Source organism: Falco peregrinus, chromosome Z, assembly GCF_023634155.1.
Source record: "Falco peregrinus isolate bFalPer1 chromosome Z, bFalPer1.pri, whole genome shotgun sequence".
NCBI lineage: Eukaryota > Metazoa > Chordata > Aves > Falconiformes > Falconidae > Falco > Falco peregrinus.
Genome location: NC_073739.1, coordinates 50,597,371 through 50,623,090, shown reverse-complemented (window position 1 = coordinate 50,623,090; position 25,720 = coordinate 50,597,371). Strand labels below are relative to the sequence as shown.

General features: G+C 42.3%; 1 protein-coding gene across 8 annotated transcripts in view; it reads right to left on the bottom strand.

The window, feature by feature from the left end:
* TTC39B (tetratricopeptide repeat domain 39B) overlaps positions 1-24,350 on the bottom strand; it is a 75,516-nt gene extending 51,166 nt beyond the window's left edge. For 2 of the 8 annotated variants that reach the window (XM_027792733.2, XM_027792729.2), the window contains exons 1-2: positions 14,075-14,172; positions 13,840-13,980 (exon numbers count right to left, since the gene is read on the bottom strand). Coding sequence is in view for 2 of the 8 variants with exons in the window: in XM_055790638.1 (XP_055646613.1) it covers positions 24,199-24,246 (48 nt within the window). In the remaining 6 variants the exon portion in view is untranslated. Of the gene's footprint in view, positions 1-13,839; positions 14,051-14,070; positions 14,173-14,377; positions 14,468-24,198 lie in introns of those variants that run through there. The other 6 variants (XM_027792732.2, XM_027792730.2, XM_055790638.1 and 3 more) reach the window with 6 other exon arrangements.
* Between the last annotated feature and the right edge of the window lie 1,370 nt (positions 24,351-25,720).

The window sequence follows — 25,720 nt, the reverse complement described above, 5'->3', positions numbered from 1 at the left end:
AATCACAGCCTCTGAAGAGACTGTCAATAGAGGTAAAAACATTGCTGAAGGTGACTTCTTCCAGGCTAAAAAAAAGCAGTTTTTCTCAAGTTCTCCATGCTTTACCATTCCCACCACATGCAAAATGGGTATGTATTAGAAGGCAATCAACTTGATAAGCTTGTTTTCATGTCCTTAACTGTCTCACACAAGTTTGTAGTTGGCTCTACACACTCACGGATTCCCTATATATAGAAGAAAGTTGAAGGCACTAAAAGAGAAGCAGTCATCCTCTACTCCATTCCATGCCTATTACAGCAAAAAAAGTTCTATAATCCTAAAATGTAAGGGAAGAGACTGAATTGAAGTACTCAGAACAGCTCCTCCTAGATGAAGTTCTGGGATTCACCACATCCATACCGAAATATGAAAGGTTTCAGAAATACTCAGAACATATTCACTTTTCCCCAGCAGTCTGTTAAAATTTACTTCCAAATCAAGACTGTTCAAGAAGGGGGGGGGGGGGGGGGGGGAAAGAGGAGAAAAAAAAAGTGAAGTGTTACACAAAATACAGAGAGCACCCTGAAGACTTCAAGCTGTATATAATATACAAATGTGTATAGGTATGCATAATGTGTTATATCAATAAAAAAAATGATCAAGTCATTGATAAAGTTTATCCATTCTTCACAGTTCAGAAGCAGCCCAAAAACATGGATAGACACATTCTTGCACATTTGGTTAAAGCCTAGTAAAGTTCCCATCCTAAACTGCTCATCCCAACACTGCAACTTCCAGCTGCTACAGCTGAAATGTCATAAATTTCTAGAGGCGCTTGTTCATTTCAGTCTACAGAAAAGCAGGTTACTTAATTTAAATAAATAACTGATGATAGGCCGTACAAAAACTCTTTCAAGCCTAAAGTCATGTGCAACTATATCAGCCATATTTGTGACCTCTACACTTCAGCAGTATTAGCATAGGAATACAATTTCCTTTATTTACATGGCTGGGGAGACTTGACAGAGACTGAGGTTTTAACAGTCCTTCATTCATTTCCTTCACCTGACTCTGGTCCATCCTGCAGCAAGTCCCAGAGGTCCTGCTCCAGGATGTCCTTGTTTCATCAGAAATCTTCAGAAAATACAAACTGCAATTAAATCCACAAAAAGGGTAACACAGCTTTTTTTTCCAGGCATTCTACTCAAAAGAAATATATTAACATTAACATCGGTACCAAAAGTATCACTTAAACAACAGTCTCTTAGTATACAATGCTGGCTAATGCTGCAGTTCCAGAGAACATCCATCCAAGAATTTCACACAAATGTAAGTAAAACTTCCATTAGATGGCATGACAAACTGATTCAGACTTTTCCGCAAATTTAAGGAAAAAAATGGTACAAGATTTGACAAAGTAAAAATGTCTCCAAATTACTGTTTTCTTGAATTAGATCATCTTCATTTTTTCTGGTAGATCACTATAGTGTTTCACATCTTTACGATGCATCATTTTCAAGATGTGAGCAGGTGTGAAAAGAATTAAGTTTACACAACTTGGAGACAATTCATGTATTGCAAATCCAAGAAAGTCAGACAGTGACATAAATGTATTACTGCAGAAAAACTGACCACAGTTTCTTTAGCAATAAAAGCGGAAACCACTCACAGCCAACCACAATTCACCTGCAAAGCCTCATGAAAAACAACATGCAAGTGAGACCTTTAAACTACTATAGCATGTTCATCAGTGACTATACTGCTGTAATACAGTGGTGGAAAGTGGAACAACTGCTTGCCTTGATTATTACCAATTTATTAACGATCTAGATTCTCCCCACTGATAACAACATAACTTCAGAAAACTAAGTCAAATAGTATCTAGAAACACTAGCCATGATTTGAAGTCCATACTGGATTGGGCAGGCTGGGGTGAAGCGCAGCCTTATCTCAGAAGTATCAACATAAGATTAGTAAGGCTGCACATTGAATCAACAGACAAACGAGACCACACATGATGGTGAAATAATACTAACCAAAATTAAATACTGTTGCTATACCACATTTACACCTGCCTAGCCACAACTTTGTTTTGCAGGTACTAAATAGAGCACAGTTTAAAAAAAAAAAAAAAAAAAAAAGATTTGAAGAACCATAAATTTAACAGTAACTCCCTTCCCTGGAAAGCCCACATACTAAGATATTGCAAAGCACGGGGATCTATGAAGACAGTTACATATCTATCAAGTACACATACACCGAGACGTTTTTATCCTGATACTTTTATCCAAATTTCTGTTCAAATATGGGTACATGTAATTATTTTTGTCTTCTGTAATTCAGCCCCATACCATCCTTCCCCTCAAAAAATGAATGCTAGGTGAAGGTGATAGACAGCAAACACAGCCTCTATCAACAGCCATGCCACCCTGCACACTTTCTGCCTACACCTGTCTGTGGGAAGCACCGCAGCCCATTTGGAAGTCAGTGGCTGGATTCTACATAAAGGCTCCACTAAGAGATCAAAATTTCTCAAACCAACAGGAAGTAAAACACATCCTTCACTGTGTTCACATGAAAATTACCATATAATCATGGAATTGTTTAGGTTGCAAAAGACCTTTAGGATCATCAAGTCCAGCCACTGACCCAGGACTTCCAAGTCCACCTCTAAACCATGTCCCTAAGCCCCACATCTATGTGTTTTCTAAACACCTCCAAGGATAGTGATTCCACCACCTCCCTGGGCAGCCTGTTCCAATGCTTGACCACCCTTTCAGTGAAGAAACTGTTCCAAAGACCCAATCTGAACTTCCCCCTGGCCCAAGTGGAGGCCATTCCCTCTTGTCCAGACACTTCTTACCTGGGAGAAGAGACTGACACCCCCCTGTCTACAGCATCCTGTCAGGTAGTTGCAGAGAGCACTAAGGTCCCCCCTGAGCCTCCTCTTCTCCAGACTAAACAGCTTCAGTTCCCTCAGCCACTGCTCATAAGCCTTGTTCTCTTGACCCTTCCCCAGCTCCGTTGCCCTTCTCTGGCCACGCTCCAGCACCTCCATGTCCCTCTTGCAGTGAGGGGCCCAAACCTGAACACAGCGTTCGAGGTGCGGCCTCACCAGTGCCCGGTACAGGGGGACCATCGCTGCCCTGGTCCTGCTGGCCACACTGTGTCTGGTACCAGCCAGGGTGCTGCTGGCCGCCTTGGCCACCTGGGCACACTGCTGGCTCACGCTCAGCCGGCTGTGGACCAGCACCCCCAGGCCCTTTCCCACCAGGCCCTTTCCAGCCGCTCTGCCCCAGCCTGTAGCGCCGTGTGGGGCTGCTGTGACCCAAGGGCAGGACCCGGCACTGAGCCCTGTTGAACCTCACAGGAATGGCCTCGGCCCGTCGGTCCAGCCTGCCCAGGTCCCTCTGCACAGCCTGCCTGCCCTAAGGACAGCAACACTCCCCCCAGCCTGGTGTCACCTGCAAACTTACTGAGGGTGCACTCAGTCCCCCCATCCAGATCACTGACGAAGACATTAAACAGGACTGGCCCCAGGACAGCCCTGGGGAGCACCACTTGTGACCAGTCACCAAGAGTTAACTTCATTCTGTACAGGGATTAATTTTACAAGAATTAAGGGATTTTTAATTAAACTTGGTTGACAAGCTCAGAAGCAGTTTCCTAATGCCAGGGAGATGCGCTCTACTACCTCTGGCTAAAACTGCCCAGACCTAGCTGAAACGGCAACAGTCTACACAGTGCGTGGGGGCATATGGACTAAATCTCTTTCCTTGATAATACTGAATACAGGGAAAAAAGTTTGACCATGGGGAGAGAATGGGGGAGGTGTAAGGAGGAACTGATTTACAACACTCATACTAGACTCATACCAAGACTATGGAAGAGAGGCCTTCCATATGAACTTTGTTTGTACAATGGAACCAGCTTCCAGACAGTTTCTGCAAGTCAGTAGCCACCATACAGTTCTATTACCAAAATGGGACAGAATTTTTTTTAAAAAAATATATATTTTTTGAACAAAGTCGAGGTACATACTCTTTTTTTTTGTTCTATGCAACATCATAAATATTTATTAGCCTTAGCCAGGAATACATTAAAAATTAAATCAAAGAAACTGGTGGCTAAAAGTTTTAAACTCCAGGCCCACAGAAGCAACAACTTAAAATCACTGGGCATTTAAAACTTCAGAGGATTTTATAGCAGTATGCAAGATCCTAAGAATATTACTCAAGGATACAAGAGGACAATATACCATCTCTTCCCTTAGTTGACTTAATTGAGAACTGCTAACAGAGGCTGGAAAATCTCCCCAATAAACAGCAACAAAATTAGCAAATCCCCCAGCCTTGCAAGCTGACTCCCAGTACACACTTCTTGTCAGCATTTTCCATTTGCATTATAAAAATACTGGGATTTTCTTAGTCTTTCAAGTAGAATCTGAAACTTTAGCAAAAGAATTGCTAGAACAGCCCAGTGCTACCATCACAACAAGCAACAAGCAACTGCAAGACCTCAGTTACTGTGAACTGGTTAACATCACAACAATCTCAGGAAAAAAGCAAAACAAGACAAAAAACCCCACTAAAATAAAAAGCCACAAAAATGGTATTTAATTAAGAAATAATTGCAGCAGAGTTGACACAGTTGGAACAAAAAATTATGATCTGAGAATATTAAAAACCTCTCTTCATGGAAGGAACTGTAAAGACAAACTCTTCAGACTTGACAAGCCCTTTTTTTACATGCTATGCTGATCTAGCTTCTAAGAGATATCTGATAAAACATATAGTATGTTAAGAGTTAGCTGAGTAACCAAGAGGAAAAGCAGTTATCAGTGGAAGACAGCAATTGTTTCTAACAGAATTTCTCCAAGGCTTCTTTCTGTTCAATGCAATTTTTAATCAATACTCTCAGAATGAACATAACGCCAATGAAATGTTCACCCATAAGAATCAGTGGAACACACATCAGAATAAGAAAAATTACACTCCCTTTAAGAGATTGGTATGGTTAAGTCAGTCTCAAATAAGGAGATGCCCATGTAAAAATCAAAGAAATCAAACACACAGGTTAAGGTTGTATTATGGAAAGCAACAATCCTAAGACAGACAGAAAGGTCATTTTGACAATAAATTCAATATGAACTCCTGTTGTTAACTTGTTGCGGTTTAACCCTGGCTGGCAACTAAGCAGCATGCAACCACTTGCTCACTCCCCCCACAGTGGCATGGGGGAGAGGATCGGAAGGATAAAAGTAAAAAATCTTGTGGGCTGAGATAAAGGCAGTTTAATAGAGGAAGCAAAAGTCGCACATGCAGGCAAAGCAAAGCAAGGAATTAATTCACCATTTCCCATCAGCAGGCAGGTGCTCAGCCATCTCCAAGAAAGCAGGGCTCCATCACACATAACTGTTACTTGGGAAGACAAATGCCGTAATGCCAAATGTCCCCCCTTCCTTCTTCTTGCCCCAGCTTATATATATTCAGCATGATGTCATACCATATGGAATATCCCTTTGGCTGGTTCAGGTCAGCTGTCCCGGCTGTGTCGCCTTCCAATTTCTTGTGCCCCTTCAGCCCTCCGGCTGGCAGGGCCTGAGAAATTGAAAAGCCCTTGATTTAATATAAACATTACTTAGCAATAACTAAAAACATCTGTGTTTTATCAACATTGTTATCACACCAAATCCAAAACACAGCAAGCACCACCTACTGAGAAGAAAATTAACTCCATCTCAGCTGAAACCAGGACAGCACATAATCCCTAAATTAATCTGCAACCAGCAGAAAACAAGTTTTAGTGTTCAACTGTAAAATTTTGTACTTTCCTATAATTCAGCCTTCTTAAATATCAATAAACATGTAAGATAACAGAAAAGATCCCATGAAATAGTTTAAGAACTATAACACATGATTTACTTTAAAAGCTACTTAAAATTCCAATCTTTGATTCACCAAAAGCAGGACAGCAGAAGTACTTACTCTCTCTGGCTCATACAAACAAACTCACAGAAACAAAATCAGTACCAGGCAAAACCTCTTTGGATTCTTGTAAACTTTAGTTTTCATCATGCCTGTTTTCTGCTATCTCAAATTCACATCTTTCAGGCAGAGTGCTAACTACTGGAGCACACCAGCAAGAACAACCACAGACACTGTCTTTCATGTCTCCAAATTAAGAGTCTGAAAAGCACACAGCGTATCAGTTCAGCTAAGCACAAACTACTAGGTTTGACACCAGCCAAGTTTCATGAAAGACCGTTTTTGTTACACAAGGAGCATTTCTCTGTAGTTCTGACATTACTGTATGTGCTATAACTTGAGCCACCAATGCTTTTACACTACCGAATTTACTGTCAGAATCCCCTTCATAGAATCAAAACAGTAATGCACATATATATTCCTTTCCAAGTAGTTTCCAAATGCTGCTTTCCCAGCAAAAGTATGCTCATTCTCCTTGTAACAAAGTATCTTTTTCACATACCTGGATTTGACCTTGTTGCTTTAACCAACACCCACTCCCCAACCACTCCACTGAAGCACGAAATATCAGAAATGACTTCTTCGCAAAAAGAATGATGGAGGTGAACAGTGCAAGCTCACTCATCTAGAAGTTGTGAAAGCTCAGCTTGAGATACTGCTCAGTTAAAAATAAATACATTCAGCTAAGAAAAATTGTTTTTATTACTCATCTGCAGTAAGAGAAGGTAACATGTCTACACACATCTACAAACTTCAGGTACAACAAGCACAAACAAAACCAAAAAGTAATTCTAAGAACTTGAGCTATGAAGCATAATCTGTAATGGACACCTTTCCTATGTCCTAACCATCAGATCAATGTCCTTATGTGTCACATAAGGACAGAATTCAACTGTTGCCTAAATCGACAATGGCATGAGAAAACATCACCTAGGACCGCATATTTTTCCAGGTGTTAAGAGTGAATGTAATTCTCAGCAGTACAGCAGAACCCTGAAACTAATATGCCACTTATCTTGAGCTAATTAATGAAGTATTCATGTAAAGAATTAGCACTGATGAGCAAAATAACATTCAGATTTCTTTTCATTTCACGAACATAGATGCTTTTCACTTCCTAATACTTATTCAGAATACCGAGTACTTTCTACTATGAAGAGTTTAAAAATTGCAACTTTTAGTTACCAATTCATTAGACTTGACATAGCCATTTCTTGCAGAAAAGATTAGTCCACTTTATAAACTAGCAGAACAGAAAAGTAACCTGGGAATTAAACTATGTCTTAACACTTATTGTCAAAAATCCCCAAACATATGACAGAAAAGGTGTTTCAATGTTGTCTTGGCAGCAAAACAACATGGGAGAGTAGAGGAAGAAGGCACTCCCAAACCCTTCTTCTCCATCACCTACACACATTTTATTTGCCTCTGTGACACTGGATCCTGGTCTTAATGATTTGTATCCTAGAAACACATGAAAAACACAGAGTTCAAAAGGGGAAGGAGACAATGTAGCTGTTACAAAAGAGGAAAACCATTTCCTCTTCCCAGAGACAGAAACAGCCTTGAGGCAGCAAGAACCGAATTGAAATGCACAACTTCCGTTCTCCTCAGTATAACCAATTCTTACATAAAAGCTAAAATACAAGATTAATTTATCTAAAAGAAAAAAATGCACATATTTTTGTGCTTATGTATTATTTCAAACTCATTGGTTTGAACTACAAATATAACCCATTGGCTTTTTAAAAATCATTCTCAAGAATATTTGCATAAATTATCAGTGGTTTTCCAGAGAGCTGAGTAGGCTGATTGGTGGCTGTTTTGGAGGAGCTGTGTTTTGCTAGATGTTTTCCATGGCAGATGAACCACCTTAGCTGTCAAAAGCCAAAGATCAAGCTCAGTAGTTCACACTTAGTTACTCAAATCTTACCCACGTAGCCACATTCAAGAACTTTACTAATGTCAGTGACCTGGTCAGATAAACCCCTCCATATCCCAAAAAGAAAACAGGAGTTGGGAAAGTAGAATCCAGCTTTGCTAGAAATTTGGTTAAGTAACGAGTTGCTGATCAGTTAGTAATCCAACTTCAGTGTCACTTAGCTAAAAAATCAGATGTCAATACCCACAAAACAAGGGTTTCTCCATCACAGTCTGGAAAGCAGTGGCCTTTCAATGCAGCGGGTCACCTCAGAATTATCAGAAGACATAGGAAAACATAGTCTTTAAAGAAAATCCACCTTTTTTTTTTAACAGAGAACAGATGTTTGTAATGGAACTACCTGCCATAACGAAATGCAACTAATCAAATTGCCCACTTGATAAAGTGGACAATTCCTACTTGGCTTTCAGCTGTGTGCAAGCTGGACAAGTCTTAAACAGCATAGTAGCCACACTGTATAAACCAGGTCAGGACTGAGAATGAACATCAACTGAAGGAATTGCATTCAGCAATGTCAGTCATTGTGGGTCAGATTGGATACACAGAGGGAGCAACAAGATGAATGCTTTTCTGAAACTACTTTTAAAGATGGGGCACAAGGCAGCCACACTTTAGTAAACTGACATCAGTCTCACTTGTTCTGAACACAACTGGCTGAGCTTGTGCTGTTTTAAATGATACCTCTCCCTCATGACTGAAATATCCAACATTTTGCACATAAAAAGCAAGAGTACAGTTTCAGTTAAAGTTGGCTGAACACCAAGGTGGTTTCTCTTACTGTTTACACTGGCACCTTCCTGCTATTTGACCTGCAGTCATTTTTGCACAAAGAGCACTTCTAAAAGGCAGAGGAATCGGGTAGCAGCATAGAACTTCATTGCTGTAATAAAGCTTTTTTTCTTAATTTTTAAACTAATTGACCATCTTTTCTCTCCATCTCACACACACACCCTCAGACATCCCTGAGCCCAAAGGAGTGTCACTCAGGTTTGTATTTGTTTGAGCGGCATCAGGAAAACAAACAAATCCCAACACAGAAAACAAATCACATGCTCATTCAGGAGTTCAAAGTCCAGTACAAATGCACCAAAGTACACTCCTCATGGAAAAATCTCTGAGGAGATGGCATATGTTGCTATTCTTGATCAACTTCATTGGACAAAACCAATTGTGAAGCAATTCTAAACTGAAAAATAGATACAAGCAGATGCAACTTGGCTAGATACATCTTCCTTTTCATACTGTATCAAGAATGATTGAGAATAATGTGAAGGTGACTAAGACGACTGAGAAGGTAGCAACAATACACAACCACTCTTCTCAAAATAGACACCATGTAAGGGAAGACACTGTAAGCTGGTCCTCTCTAGCCATAAGAAAGATTACTCAACCAAATTAATTCTTCTTGCAGCAGACATGTCTTATAAGACCTTTGTGTCCAGCTAGTTAAACTTTTTACAAAAACTTCATCATTGAATTGTTTCACTGGAATTACATAAAACCTCATTAAAATAAAAAAGAACTTTAGTATGCTATTTATAATAAAGTCTTATGAAGTTGGTAAGACAATTGTTACATTTTTCTAGACTTAATTCTTCTGACAGATAACCATAGCGCATAAGTACTAGGTACATCTGTAATTTCCAGGACACTGGACATGGGTAAGATACCACTGTTGAAACACAAAGCTGGTAAAGACTTTCCTACTTCCAGTCATATGGATTAGCAACAAACATTTAGCAAACTCCTATCAGCTTCCAAATAGACTCTTCAGTTAATTTTTTCATTCAATAGAAGAGGTAAAGACACGAGAGGTTTCAGAGACACAAGCTGGGGGTTCTTTCAGACAGTAACAGTGCTCAGAAACAGAACAAATGTTTACTCTCTCAACTTGCTGCATGCAGCCAAGGCCCGAGCAACTTTAAAGTCACTAGCCTCCCTACGACTCAAATACAAAAAACTTGGTCTTATCAATTCTGGCAAAGTTAATATTTCACAGCTAGTGACATTTCACCCATTCTAGCTCAGAAGTAGCCATCTCTCACAAAGTTTAACTTTCCACGACTGGCTAACCTTCACAGAAGCTTCAGTTCAGTCTAGACTAAAGATCACTATAGTTTGCTGCTAACAAATATGGTATCTCTTTAAGAGATACAATCCTACTGCACAAGGAGGTAGGAGGCTCACTTGGACTCATTTGAGTCAACACAACCTACCAAAAAAAACCCCATTACCTTTAGGAAGCAAGAAGAACATTGTTGTAAGATCAGAAGATCCATTTCACAAACACCAGGTAACACATCTGTGCTCTTTTTGGAGCTGGGAGGATCCCAATTCTTCCCCTTTCACAAGGGTAGATCTATTCAACAGTCTCATCTAATCTTCCACCTTCAGTCCCATGTCAGGTTCCTGATGTAAATGATGAGGCAAAACCTGACAGTTTTCATTTATGTTACCTTATGCATTATGATATTGTGGGATACTAAAAAAAACAAACACAACACAACAAACAAACCCACCTATAGTAGACCTGAAAGCAACAACAGCCGAACTCTCTAATTTTTTGTTTGCTGGCTGAGAATGATTCTCCTGGAAAACCAGCTAGAAGCCAATGAGAAAGAAAAGAAGTTCCTTAAATCACTTGTTCCATGCAAACGGCCTTGGATGGAAAGAACAGTTAATTTCACCTGCTTCCTGCTTCCATATTAGATATGCTGCCACCATGACCACTGATAAGTCAGGCAAAAGTGGTTATTTCATGGCAAGTAAAAACACCTTCCATTTGTGTTTCTTTCATTATTTCAGTGCTACAACTTCTATTTTTGCCCTGATAAACTTCATTAGTAAGCCTAAGTATTTGCTACTAAACTAAGTCTTAAAAAAACTGAAATCCTTAGATGTCAAGAACAGGTTTATTCAGAACAGAAGGCAAAGAAATAACCCATCCCCCAATCAAATATGTACTTTTTAGTGGGAGCACCGTTAGCTGCAACTTAACTGAGCTGTTGACCCCGCTGATCAACATTAGAGACAGCGAAAAACTATAACCAACCAGTGCTCAAAAATAGGGAGCTAAAGAACTAGGAGGTTAAAAAAAAAAAAGGTAGCAAACACAAATTTCTAATGCTAAAATGGATCATAAATCTAGACCATTTCAAAGGTTTTAAGCCATCAGACAAAACGTAAAGAAGAGAAGTAACAGCAATTACCCTTCAAGCAATGTGGAAATGTGCTTATCTCTTGACAGGCCAGACACAATCTCATAATAAACAAGTGTGGGAAATTCAAAAGAATCTATAAATTGTGGGGAAAAAACTAATAATAAAAAATAAAACAAAAACACAAACCATCTTGTCTCTGGTTTTGTAAAAGTCATGAAACTTTAAGAGTTATCCTGAACTGAATCCAGTCTTTCCAAAATACCTGGCCGTTTTATAACAAAGGGTCAGTCACTGATTTTTTTCCCCAATTCCAGTGCTAAGAAACAAATGCCATCACTTTCACTAGATGAAAGGGTATCAGCTATACTTTGATGGCATAATGATTGATACCATGGCTGTAGGCTTTGGAATTCTTCTGGTGTAATTTTTTTCAGGACAACAGGTGTCTTACCTACCATGGAGAATTGCATGGCTTATACAAGGAGGCTTTCTAAAGATCTTACTTAAATGCAACTTCAGTTGTCATACTTCCACAGACTTCCTTGATCTCATTCACACAACAATGTGCTTTATGGGTTTTAAAAAAAAACACCAGGAAAATAAGAATTGCTCAAGTCAGATAGACTGCAATCCACTGTAAAAAAACAACTGCATAATCAAAGTAAGGGGTGCTGTTGCTAGAGCATTCATGTACTTCAGGGACAGGTTCTATTATTGTTGCTTGGTACCTACCAAGACCAGAATTCAAATAATTTATTTTTAAATAGTAATAATAAACTTGGAGTTTTATCTTAGTGTTGTGACATACCAATAGCACATCTGAACAGAATGTGAGGTCTCTGAAGTGTATCATCAGCTGTACTTGTACCATGAAGAGAAACAGTCATCTATGAAAGTGCAAGCAAGTAGAGCAGCAGTGCTTTCTATAAGTTTGTCATCAGATAAAATTTTAAAGGTGTATCAGAATTACTAGTATGTTTTCATCATTACAAGAGTTATGCCCAGGACTGACAGAAGTGGTTACTAAGAGATTTGTCAGCGTTTGGTGGTGGTTTTCTAGAAAAAAAACTGTGCTGAGGTATTTGCAGTTGAGATTAAAATACATTTACTGAATTTCCCAAGCCCTTCTCCAAAGATCTGTTAGCATACAACAGATTCCAAGCTTTGATGAGGTCTTTAGTACCACAATCAAGTTAATGTTACGCATGGGTAGCTTTTAGCAGGAAGCAGCAAAACTTCAGTTCTAGTCTCTCTGTCCTCACCCCACAACATACCTGACTTGGTAATGCAATGTACTATGTTGAAAACAAAATAAATCAATCACTAATTTTGTAATTTTTTAAAAAAGAAGAATCTTGCACATATCAGGATGGATCAAACAAAGTCTGTAAAGTGTAAGTCAAGCTGCAATTACAAATTGAGAGTCAGTCTTGACTCAACATAAGAAAGAAGCAGACAGTGGAAACCACCGCCCTGTAAAAGAAAAAGGGTAAAATATAAACAGCTAAGAGGAAGAGCACATTGTGTTGTCCTGAACTCTTCCAGGCATTTTCAAATACAGATGCTCAATGCTTACTTGTTTCCACAGATTCCTAAAGCTGCTAAAAAAAAATATGCTGATTATGCAACAGGTTCACCATGCACTTACTACACACGGATCCAGACAAAAGCATCAAAACTCTTACAAATTACAGTTTCCTAAAGGGCTATTTTGTCAGCGTTCCAGATTGCTTACCAATTACAATGTAATCAATAATCCTAAATAAATCTCATTACAGAGACACCACCTTGGAACTGCTGATACCAATACTTTTCAGAGATGACCTCAAGCTGGGGAACAAAACATGTTGACCACATATTAAAGATGATTCAGGGCCAGTTATGTTTGCTGGTTTGCCTATAACTAATCAAAAAAAGGGAAAATATGAAAGGGACATTAATATGATCATCTTGGGTATTAACCTCCCTCAGATTAAAAGATCCTCTTGACTACACAGCTGGTTACTCATCTGTACAGAATGCAACAGCAGTTGTTACACATTTAGCACCACAAAGTTCTATTTTATAGTGAAAAGCAACTTAAGTGATTTTTATTAACTGGTTCATTTCCTTTAAAAGAAGGCCTTGTTGCAGTAACAGCAATTCCCACAACCCTATTTACGATAACGTTGATCTCATTACAGAATTTGAAAGTCTCTATGGGTATCTTCTGCTCCTTGTACTAACTGCAGTAACAGAGCAGCAGAGCTTTAGAAGCCAACATTATCTACAGTTAGAAGTGTATGTAATACAGGATTGAAGCAATAACTTTTGTCCAGAGAAAAACAGACACAGGTCATCTTCCATCTCTCCTAGAAACAATCAGATTTTTTTCATTAATAGAAAAGCATCATCTTAAGGCTACTGAAACTTAACTTTATACTAGTAATGAAGCTAACTAATTCCTAGCCAATTTGTAAATGTGTTCTAGAGAGTTTGTGGTCTTTCCACCAGAATGCAAGTCAGACAGACAAAGACCTAACACAGAAATATAGCGTCACATTCAGACCAAGTGTCATGTTAAATTACACTAAGCACAATCGGGTCTTGACTTAACCAGGCAGTAAGCTAGAGTGTTAGTTCTTCCTAGGCTACTTACAGGCAAGCATAAACAGAAAACACTCATCTGAAGTTATGAGGATAACCCTTACATTAAAAAAAACAAACAAACAACAAAGATTCACAAGTAACAGCTGCCTTCAAATTTCATTAACATAAAGTTACACTTAACCTATTAATGTCCCCCCGAAGTTTTGTTAATGCGTCATGTGTCTATAGCTTTCCTTCTTCAGTCAAGGCTCCCCCTGCTTTAATTCTTCATCCAGTCTATCCCCAAGCAGGGCATGGTATTTCTTCAGGCAGTGCAAGACAGCTGCAGGATCCAGAAGAGAGACACTGAATAGACTACACAGGTGCACTGAAAGCAGCATGTGTTTCCCCATATATAAGCTGTAACATTTACCTACACATTAAAGCTTGACAGAAAGGTGCAGTTACCCCCTGCCACATCCCCTACACTCCTTGTACAGCTTTCTGATGTCATGAGGAATTTATAACCTTTGGAAGTTCTAGCTGGAGTGTAACAACAAGGACAGAATAAATATACAGTTGTTACCAGATTTGTCACTTCTGCCCAAAGGGTCACTTTACCCCAAATGCAAGGTTACAGAATGTCAATGCCTCTAGGAAACTGCTCAGGCACACACACTCCCTCCTCCTCTTCCCGAAAGGTTATAGCCCTCTTTTGGCACTTTGCATTGTGTACTCACAGGCAACCAGAGCATTGCTTCCTTTACAACAAGCCCACACTGCAGCAAGTGTCCCGTGAACTGGCTGTCATGACTCACGCTGCACAAAAGGAAAGCCCACATGACCACAGGGTCCAATCTAAAGCACAGAACCTCTGCACACCACTTCCTCCCGTCAGCACTCACAGACACAAAAACAGAAAAGCCAAACTCGTCACACAAGGCGTAGACTACTTCTTTTAAACTATGAAAAGAGAAGTATCAGCCAGACAACTATTCTAGGCTGCCAGGGAACTATTTATGTCACAAGTGATCTCTGCCCGTTCCTGGTATCCATATCCATTTTCACTATAGCCCACAGTCATCATATACTAGAAAGTTTTCTAATTTGTGGTGGCTGTTGCAAAGTTTTCTGAAATCTCACATAATTTAATTACTTCTTCAGACTGTGCAAAAAACACTGACCAAAGGGTAAAATTTCTATGTAAGAAAGATACAATTTAGACCACTTTCTGCAACTATTAAAATGTAAGTTTAGTAGTTTCCAGAACTCACCTATGTCATCCAAAGAAACCAACTGCTACTGTAAGGTATGATCTACACAGATACAAAACTCATACAAAGTTTACCTTCCCAGTGTAAAACCACATGCTCTACTACCCCTAACACTGACCAAAGCTAAAATAAACACAACAGACCAAACAAAACTTCTGTGCTCAGCTTCAGTCAAGGACAAGAGGAACATGCTTCAGAGACAACTAAGAAACCAAGCCCTGTATCCTGGGCTGCCATCAAAAATCTTAACTTCAGCTGCCCCTTCTCGCACTCCACCTGTCCTTGTAACAGCAGAGGATTTCCACAAACAAAAAGCAACACACACCAGGGAAGTTATGTGGGTTTAACAAAAAATAAAAATCACGACTCAAACGAACCCAAAATGTTAACAACACTGGAAAAGTGAGGTCTTTGAGGGATGTCAGGAGAGCTCCCTTCTCTGCTGCACCACACGGACATGCACTCACTGACAGAATTAAAGGCAACTGCTCAAATCCCATTAGCGAAGGGAGACTGCTTTTTGCAGAGAAACTAGTTTAAAAGTACCATAAACTACATCCCACACTTGCAACTCTTAAAACCATTCAGAGAAAGCATACAAGCACCTTCCTACCACCCAGTCTCTAGTCCTTGTCCCCACACTTTTCTTCCCCTACTCCTTCAGTTGTGCCAGTGCAGTTACCTTTGACGACACATCTGTAAGCTGAACAACTTAGTTGATTCAGCATGAAATCCCAAAAGCAAGGCACCATGGACACAGAGCTATAAAAGCTCTCCAGTAACTACTTGCCTACTTTCCCTTAGAGGCAAGAATATCCCTTCTCTTCACTCAGGCACATCACTACTTAAATCTGCAAGCTCACTTTTCAACTACTCCAGTGTACAAAATCACAAGTGCCAATTCAGAAAGCAGTTACAAGGAGTCCTCCATGGTAGAACTCTGAACTGCAGAACAAGAGAATAAATATAGAGCATGACTTGCAGGAGGTCCGTTGGGACCTGATTTGTGACACTGGCATGAGACTGTGCTTCTGTTTCCAGTTCACAAAAAAAGTACAAAGCCGGGACAACTTTCATTTACTTTACAATTCCACTCCAAACATATCAGTTAACTCAAATGAAAGATCAAAATCCCACCATTCAAACAAGCAAAATGGACTTGTAAACAGCCCACCATAATTTATTTCACTTGGGCCTTAACAGTCCTTTGGTGTTCACTTACTGAGAAATACATTCACTCTGAAACTTAACCACACAACTTGTGTGATCCCTTCTACTCAGCATGACTTGAATTTACATAGTTCACATTTAGCTGAAGTCGCAGCTCTTTGCCAGACTAACCATTGCATCTTCCAGAAGTGACTGGCCATGAGCTACCACATATTTTCCACTGATAGAGGGAGCTATAGCCATATATAGCTCTTTAATCCAAATTACATTAAAAGACACAGACACTCAGCTGCTGCTGAATCTCTCTTTCTCAAGGTTTTAAAGAGACTTTTCTTAAGCTCAGTAAAACGCAGCTTAACAGAGCCAGCTACTTCAGTGGTGTCAAGTAGCAGTACACAGGGAGATACATTTAACTGGATTTTCCAGAGCTGCGCGTGTTTTTCATGCGAAGATTTCTCCATCTGGACAAGGCACAGATTTAGATACTCCTTAATACTACGTTTAAGCCACTGAGTCTTACCTTAAAGTTCTTCTTTTGGTCCAAGTCACACACTTAAATTTATCTAAACTGCTTTGTCTCCAATGTTTAGTTGCCATGCTTTTCACATTTCCCTTGACAAAGAACATTATAATCAACATGACTAACATGTGATAAAGATTTAAGGATATAATAATCTAGTGTTTAGATAAAAATGGATCAAACACACTCACTCCAGCTCCCCCTCAATGCAGTTAATAGGATTCCTTTTCAAAACATTTTCCTTGCCGGGAAGGCCCTAACAAACTGTGTATCACAAAGCCTTCAGTTATGCTACAGTTTATTAAAAAATAAGTCAAGAAGCACTGAAGCTTCACCTCACATACTATGACTCTTTTCAGTCATTATTTGTAACTGTTCCCATGAAAAATTATCTCCTCAAATTCAAGTGGGAAAGTTTTGTACAGAATGTGGAATATTTCAGTTTTTGACACGTTTCTTCAGCAGCAACTAGCCAGGTAAGCTATAAAATCCCTAAAGATCTGCACAAATTTGCTTCACCTTAAAAAAAAATTAAAAAAGGACTCTTTAATAAAGCCACAACTGGTAATTCTGTATGTCTGCCGTATTTTCAACAGCAAGCTCAGGTTTTGCCTCAGGACATTAGAGTAGCCATTTAACAGTGAATTACTATTCATACTTCTTTAAAAAAAAGAAAATATAAATGAAAAAAAGTAATTTGTTCCAGCCCTGGAAGCTTCCTAAGTTTGCAGAAAAGGAGAAAAAAAAAAAAACAAACACACACCACAAAAACACAGAGAACAAGTTTAGCTAGCTGCCCCACTGCATTGCGTTATCAACAGTGCTAAGGTAGAGAACCCAGATAAAACATCTTCCTAGTCCATAATTTCTTGGTCAAAATAAAGGACAGTGTGACATATTCTACCTTTACAATCACACTTTCCTCAACTAAAGCTAATGTGAATATTTCTTCTTTCTTCTGGCCACCTACTACTAGGTACAGCCAAGTATTACTACTCAGCTACTATACACCACACTTCCTAGAAAAACCAGTACGGCCAGCTGGTGCCAAACACAGAAATTACTGTCTTCAGAAACAGGGTTCTTCCAGACCCTCTGTTTTTATGACAGACTGTCATTGTACATCCTCCAACAAAAGGATTTCTGGATAGCAAGAGTGCGCTCGATGCTGACTCCTGTAGACAAGAAGAAATCAAAGCAATGCTGCACACCCGAACACTGGCTTGCAAAGTTTATTTACTAATCTATTGCACAGTAAATGCATGAGAAGTGGAATAAAGACATGACACACTCACTGCATCATAACAAAAAGTATCACTGCTAACAAGATCTGAGGTATTGACTATCCTGCGTTACTATGTGGTAGCAGCATTGCTTCCTTACTCTAGACAGAATAAGATGTCTAGACAGAATAAGATGACAGGCAGGTTTTCACCGGCTTGATAAGAAAATCTTACTTTTAGCACCTGCTGTTTGGGAATAAGTACACAGGTCCATGATATTTATTTGCTACTGACTCACCTGAAACATTTTTTTGAGCCTTAGAGAACTTAGAAAAGCAGAAGAAGTTTTTAGCACTCACACACAAATTCTCACATTTCTGACCGCCTATGGCACAAAGGTCTTGGACATGCCCAGGCTCTAATCAGAACACACATCAACAGCAGCAGAAATCCACCTCTGAAAGCCAGTTCTCAGGTCTTCAGTTGCATGATTTTGCTCTCTTTTCAAAATGAGAGCAGTGATCCACCATGTCTGCTCCTACAAGTATAATATTGTTTCTATTAATCCAGAGGAAACAGCATGTGTGAAAACCACTGCCCACCAGATCGATGTGGTCTATCAGGCTGTACTCCTGCCAGCCTGCCCCCAGCAACTATGATCTTACCTCCACCTTGTCTGCCGGTGCCACGCAAGAAGAGAAAGCCCTATTACTTATTTGAAATTTCCCTTGTCATTGCAAGTCCTTTTGGTTAGGTAAGCTATAGGAGACTTACTTAACAAAACAGGAGGCATAAGACTATGCATGCTTATCACCTACTCATACGTTGAGTCATCCTGGGCTATGCTGCTATATAACCCATGGTCTGCCAAGAAGCAATTGTGTTCCTTTTCTCTTTCAACATGCAACTTCTTTGCCGTGAGAACAGGAACCCTTACCCAAGACAAGTCATTGACCTCCAGCAGTTCCAACAAGCCCATCAGGTCTAGAGTTTTGTTGCAAACACACTGGCACCAAGATATCAACAAGGGAAGAACTTGTTTGCAGAACTAAACATGCTTCCACTAAGTCTGAATTCTCACACAGATCTACCGTAACTACAAGAAGAATCTATACCCCTTTAAGTTTACACATGAAATAGAGTTGTCTTTCCATATAGTGCATGGCAAGCTTTCAGCTACAGTTACCAAGACAGCTATAACCATAAGGACAGTAAATTCCACTGCTCAGTGCAAAGACTTCACAAAAGATATTAGATGCTGCTTTCCACAACAGAATAGAAGCTTCTCCATATGCAAAGAAAAAACAAAGCCTTAAGGAAAAAAACAAAAAAATTGACTCTTAGTTTTTGTTCTACTTTTTTTCCATCTATATACAAAATAAATATCACCACCTCACACAACCCCACACATAAAAAAACCAAACATCGAAAAGAGAAGTAAAAGCAAATCATAACAGACAAATTCACAAGTTTATCGGTCAGCCCTGCCTCCCTAGGAGGCATCTGGTGCTTTCCACAGTAACTCCACCTTTCTTCATATCCCCTGTACCTTTTATCCCTTAGTGTGAGGAGGAACAGCACACTAACTAACTAAAGTGAATTAGTTTCATCATTGTAATGAAATAAGAAAATAAGAAAGTTTAATTGGAACAGTTACATATACTTCCTTTTCCCTTCCAGGAAACCAACAAAGACTTAAGCCGCATTTTCTTTTCTCAGTCTACCTGGCTTTCAAATTTGGTCACAGACAACCAAGGGGCTCAAACAGATGTATGAAGCAAGCTCTAGAAAGGCAAATAAGAAATAGAAAAAAGTGAACAATAAAAATTAGGTATCTCAGAAAATAAGGTAATATAAAATTGAGAATACACATCTTACCTTGAATAGGTGGTTGCATGGAAAAATAATACCTCAACAAGTACACCCATGGGTAAAACAAAGTTTTATTCAAAATAAAGAACCTCAGAAGCAGAAACAGCAACAAAGTGTTATTTAATAAAGAAGAAATTAGTAGTCACACTCAGTTTTCCCATGGTCCTTTTCTCATCTGTGCTGCTGGAATAGCATGCCCATCATCTTAGAGGCAGATGTACTTTGACAGTAGGATGGGGCCAAAACAGGAACAGGAAACACAGATGAGCTAAATGCCAAAGCACAAGCCTTCGGAATAAGCCAATAAAAGTTCAAATATTACATTCTCCAGTTGGGCAAGATCTACTTCTCTAGAGAGACAAAACCAAACAAATTAGATTAGGATGTTTTAAAACAATCATCCTTCATGACAGGAATTGCCCTTACTACCCCTTCCCAACTCAGTATTCCCACATATTCTTCACTTTTTCAGGTGAAAAATGCATCATAGTGGCCTGTTTCCAGCTTCCCAAAGTCTCCAGGGCAGTGCAGCTACCACCATTTCTCACCACTGAAACTCTTCTTCCAGGCTGGAATTACCAAACAAAACTGGTGAAGAATCCTCCTAAACAAGAGAGCAAGAACAGCCAGTGCTGCACACTTCTGTAATTTATTCTAAAGTACATTATTATATTAAACTACTGGTGGGAAGAAGCATACCAGCAGCAAGTTCTTTGATTACAAGTGCAGCAGCTGTTGCAGCAGTGGATGAAAAGCTTGAGTACTTGGAGTACTAACCAGTACTAAACAGCTTTTGAGTTAAAGACAGTGCTGGTTTCATTTTGGAATTAGTTCTGGAGATAAACTGTCCAGGCTGATAAAGCCAGCCTGTACAGTGTTTGTCCCCGCTTGGGCGGTTCAAGAGAATACAGCACACATTATCGGGTCTTCATTACCTAAATTTTCCTTAATGTTACTTTAGAGCTGAGGCACAGATTAGCTGAATTGGCCAAGCTGTCCTTAATACAAGCCTTGAAGTCAACCACAGCAAGGGCACCAAATCACTTTCAGATCTGTGTATAATCCTTAGTCTGGCTCAGTGCGGCCAAACAAGGCATTTTTTTTTAGCATCTAGATACTTCTTTACCATGATCCTTTGTCTGGCCAAAACACTCGCATGCACAAAAGCCAAGGTTGGGTTTGCTAGGTTTTTTTTAATGGATAGGGAATCCCCAAGTAACCAATTAAGCTGGCTTTAAGACTTTGAAAAACCAGGGCAGCACAGAGTGAACTTAATGTGAAGCAGATCTGGCCCACTATTTTAAGTAATCTTTAGACCGGGGTGGGGGGGAGGGCAGCAGGGAGTGGGGGCTTAAAGTTTTGCTTGAAGACTCTGCAATTGCTGGAAGTGCTCCTTTGCCATTAAAGTTAAGCATACCTGTCCTAGATTTGCAACCTGTTCCTACTAATACGAGTACTTTTAGCAGGTCAATTCAGTGTCATATAGTGGTTTAAGTGCCAATGGCACCTCACATTTTGAGTTCACAACTGGACACACCACAGATGGCCACTTTCACTCTGATCACATAGCACCTAGGAAACTGCTTCCTAGTAGAGGATGACCACACACACTAACACCCAGGAAGCAACACTGCTCAGGAAAATCCCAAGTTTAATAACCACTTGTTTTCCCAGATGAGCATACCCCTAACACCATCTCAATAATAGAGCCTCTTAGGCTTAGGTTTCCAACTTCTGTTGGTGTTTGGTTTTGTTGTTGTTTTTTTTAAAAAAAAAAAAAGAACAAAACATCATGCCTAAACACTGGACTACCACGCTGTATTAGCTGAGGGGAAAAACCCAAAGACTTATTTACACTTCACACCACTTCCTCACCATGCCCACTGGAAAGCCAAGCTGGAGGACAATGAGGCATAAATCAGTAAAAAAATTAAATATAAACAAACAAACTATCTGACACTTCCTTGAGCTGAAAGAAGTATAAGGAAAACCAGAAATTTTACTCATCAGGGACTACAGCAGGGGCCAGCTACCTGCTACCTTAACCTTGGACTTTGGAAGCAGGGTTCTTCCTGGTCAATATCCTGTTAAGCAGGAAACAACTTCAAGGTTTAGCTTAGCATGTCCTTCAAAGCTTCAGGGATGAGTATTCCCAAGTCCCTGCAAAGCAAAATTATGTGCTGAAAGCTATGTTCATATAGTACTAAGCATGTACACTTTTAAAATCAGGAAGCAGAGTTCCCATCTGCCATACTTCATGTAAACATTATTTAGATGCACACAGCTCTTTAAGAGCAAAGCTAATAGTAACATTCCCCAGCTTCAGTTCCCCAACACCATAACCGCCGCTAACACTTACAAAAACCCCACCTAAAACACTTAAAACCAACTACCTCATGCATGAAGTGCTGAAATCACATCCAGCTTGAGTAAACAGATGTGGTAAACCCATAGGCAAACCCAGCTTACAGTGGTCTAGACTTCTGTTACAGAAGCAGTGACTCACCCCAATATCAAGCCACTGTTCACCCTCCCCTCCTGCACTCTGGGATCTCACCAGGAAAAATCCAAGCACTCATTCCATTAATAATTCCGGTCTGTTTCAGACTCCAGCAAATCAAGCACAGGTCTCTGCAAGGATCACGAAGTCTTTCGAGCTCATTGGAGAAAGCTTTGCACTTTTTGCAGTCTATTGCTTAAATTAAGCCTTTTTCAGGTACTTTTATGCCTACCTTTCAAATTGTTTGCATGGCAGCTTCTTTTTTTCTAACAAAGCACTGACACTCAATAGCAAACTCAGTGAAGAATATTCTTCCGTATTGTTCACACAGGGCAGCTGGGCTGTAAGTTGCTAAATACCTGTTGTAACAACTGTGAATTCCAACTACTTGCTTCCTGAAAACAGCAAGCTTCTTAGTACCTTGTTCTCACTGGTACTACTCTTTATATCTGAACAAAATACTCAGCTCTGCAGAGATCACACTATGATTTTGCACTGATTCACTTCAGTATACAGCAAAATTCAAGCATTTCACATCCTCTTCCCCTTGTGCCTCCACACCATAACCTCAGGAAGCAGCAATTTCTATAGCACGCTCCAAAATAAAACTTCTCAATATAACCCAACCTTCCAACCATGAAAAAGAACAAGCTGGTTTTTATCATCTCTTCCAGAAACATCTTCTGCAACTGCCAAATACAAAACATGAGGACTCAAATGAACTACACCTCATACCAAGTCCCACACGTGTATTTGTCTGTTGCCCTGTTGTATAAAACACTGCCTTACTTCAGAAACGGGGCACTTACTACATCCCTGTTTTCAAAAATCATCCCAACATGGTTTAAAAAAAGAAAACAAAACAACAAAAAACAAAAACCCAACTATGATGTAACCATATGATTCATAAGCCTTCAGCAAAGTTTGGCTGCAGGCGTGCCTTACAAATCTTTTGAAGAAGCTGCTGAATGTACACAAAGCTAAATTCGTTCATTTTAGATTACACAGCCAGAAATCAAGTCAATATTCCCACATGTGTATGCCAGGACTGCAATCTACTGTGTTCAAAAGCACCATCCAGTTAAAACTGCCTCCAGTTTTGCAGTAGTACCTTTTTCCAAAGCTAGTCTAGGAGACCCCTTACTATCACCAGCCTTCCCAGGGGTGCTGTCAACGAGTTCTGCCACCGCGTCTTTCGGTACCAATAGGATACAAAGGAAACGTAAAAGTTCAGGTGATCACTTTAAGGAATTCGTGCTTGGGCTGTTTAAGAGACCTTTAACAAAGCAACAGCGAAATTACGAACTCCAGCCTATAACGCACCTCACATCAAGTGCGGTTCTGCCCGATTCCACTTCCCGGGCACACGGACTGCCCAGCCCTCCCGCGGCAGGACGGCGCACACTGCGCCCACGACGAGGCGCCGCAGCCCCCCCGGCCACCCCGGCAGTAACGCCTGCCGGCCGACCGGCCCGGGCCACGCAGCGAATCCCGCGGCCGCAGCCGCGCCGAACCACCCGCGCAGCAGGCAGCGGTGCTGCCCGCACACCTGCGCTGCGCTGCCCCTGCGCTGCCACTGCCCTGCGCGGGGGATGCGCCGCCCGCCGCCGGGCAGGAACGCGCACCGGAGAGGCGGCGCGGCGAACTCGCACGGAGCAGCGCGGCGATGACGCGGAGCTGGGGTGAAAGAAAAAATGGGAAGAGGACGAGGCGGATGAGGGGAGAAAAATCACAGCGGGGGGCTGGAAAGGGGCTCCCTGCGACCCCGTCGCCGGGAAAACTTTCCCCAAGTCCCGGCGGCCCCTTGCCCCACCGGCGGCCGGGCCTGACCCGCGGGGAGGGGGCTGCCCGCCCGCCCGGCCCCGGCGCGGCGGCAGGTGGCGATGGGGATGCCGGCGGAGCAGGGTCCCCGCCCGCACCTCCCCCCGCCGCCGCGCCGGCAGGGCATGACCGACCGCTGCCCGCCCGCCCGGAGCCCTCCCGCCGGCTGTCCACCGGTTACCTCCTCGCCGCCGCCGCTCTCCTCCGTGCCGTTTCCTACGCTCGCCATGTTCCCGCTCCGTTGCCTTGTGCGCCGGGATGACTGCTGCTGCCGCCGCGCCCCGTCCCGCTCCCTACCGCCCGGCGACGGTCCCCGCCCCCCGCACTTCCCGGCCGCCCCCGCTCGGCCCGACCCGACCCGGCCCGGCCCCGGCGCCTCCCGCCTCGTCCGTGCGGGGCCGCGCTCGCCACCTCCTCCCCGCCCCGGCCGCCCCACCGCTCCGCTGGCCGCGCCCCCTCGTTTGCATCGCGGGCCCCGCCCCGCCGGTCGCGCCCTGTCGCTCGCGCGGCACCCCGGCCGCCTCTTGGCGCTTAGCGCCGGCCGGCCGGCCCACAGCGCCGACCCGGGGCCGGGGCGGGGAGGGGTGCCCCTGGCGCTCCCCCAGCCCCCCGGGTCGGCCGGAAGGTGAGGCCGGCCGGCTCGGCCTGCGGGGCGAGCGGAGCATCGTCCCGAACTCCCGCAGAGGCCTCCTTCCTCAGTGCGGCCGCGCTCCTTCCCGCCGCCCCGCGTCCGGCCGCCCGCGGCCGCCCGCCGCGCCGGCCCGAGAGCAGCGCAGCTTCCCTCAGGCACTGCTGCGGTCCCTTAGCGTCCCTGCGGCCCCCCCGGCACCCGAGGGCCGGATCGGTGCTGCCGAGGCGGTGCGCTACGCTCCCAGCCTGCTCGCTGACCCACCGGCTGCCGCAGGGCCCGGGGGCGCTGGCTGTGCCCTGCGCCCGCCGCGGAGCTCGTCCGGGGGCTCGGCGGCAGCCCTGCGCGGGGACCCGCCGCGCCCGCTGCTGTCGGCCCGCTCCGGGCACTCGCTACACGAAGTCCAGGAGAAACCTGGCACCTCCAGCCAGTCCTTCAGCGCCCTGCGGTGCTGCTGCACCAGCGCGCTGACGACCGCTCGGGGAGAAAGTTTGCAAAGCAGCCAGCTCTGAGTACTGTTAGATTCCGCCACCGTGCCTCATCCTCCTGTTAGTTCACAGTATCATCATGCTTTTTGCTAAAAATCACCGATTTCCACTCCTTCCTATCCTGCCAGCTGAGGTCAAGTTCCGCTAAAAAGTAGGGGGCATAGTGCCCATCTCCACTTCCTACAGGTTGCTTGTCCATTACAGCCTCTCTTAAAAAATACATGTAGTTTTGATATACTAGCTTTGATTAGAACCAGAGGGATGAAAGAAAGACCTGAACAGATTCAGCTAACCAGGAGGCAAATACAGACTAAGAGCTCTTTTGCGAGATTCGGGATTGCAGTCTAGATGTGAGAAAGAAAGGTCCTTCAGTCTCAGAAGAGGCAGAGGTACAGCCTCTCAGTGTAGGCTAGGAACTTCAGTGTGTCCCCATTAGTCTTACACAGACTGTACTGCTGTATTTGATCTGCTATTTTTACCCTGCCAAGCTAAGTAAAAGGGGGAGGGGAAACTAACATCTTCATCTGTCCTGCAATATTGCACTCTTATCAGTTAAGGCATCACAGACACACTGTTCTTCCATACTC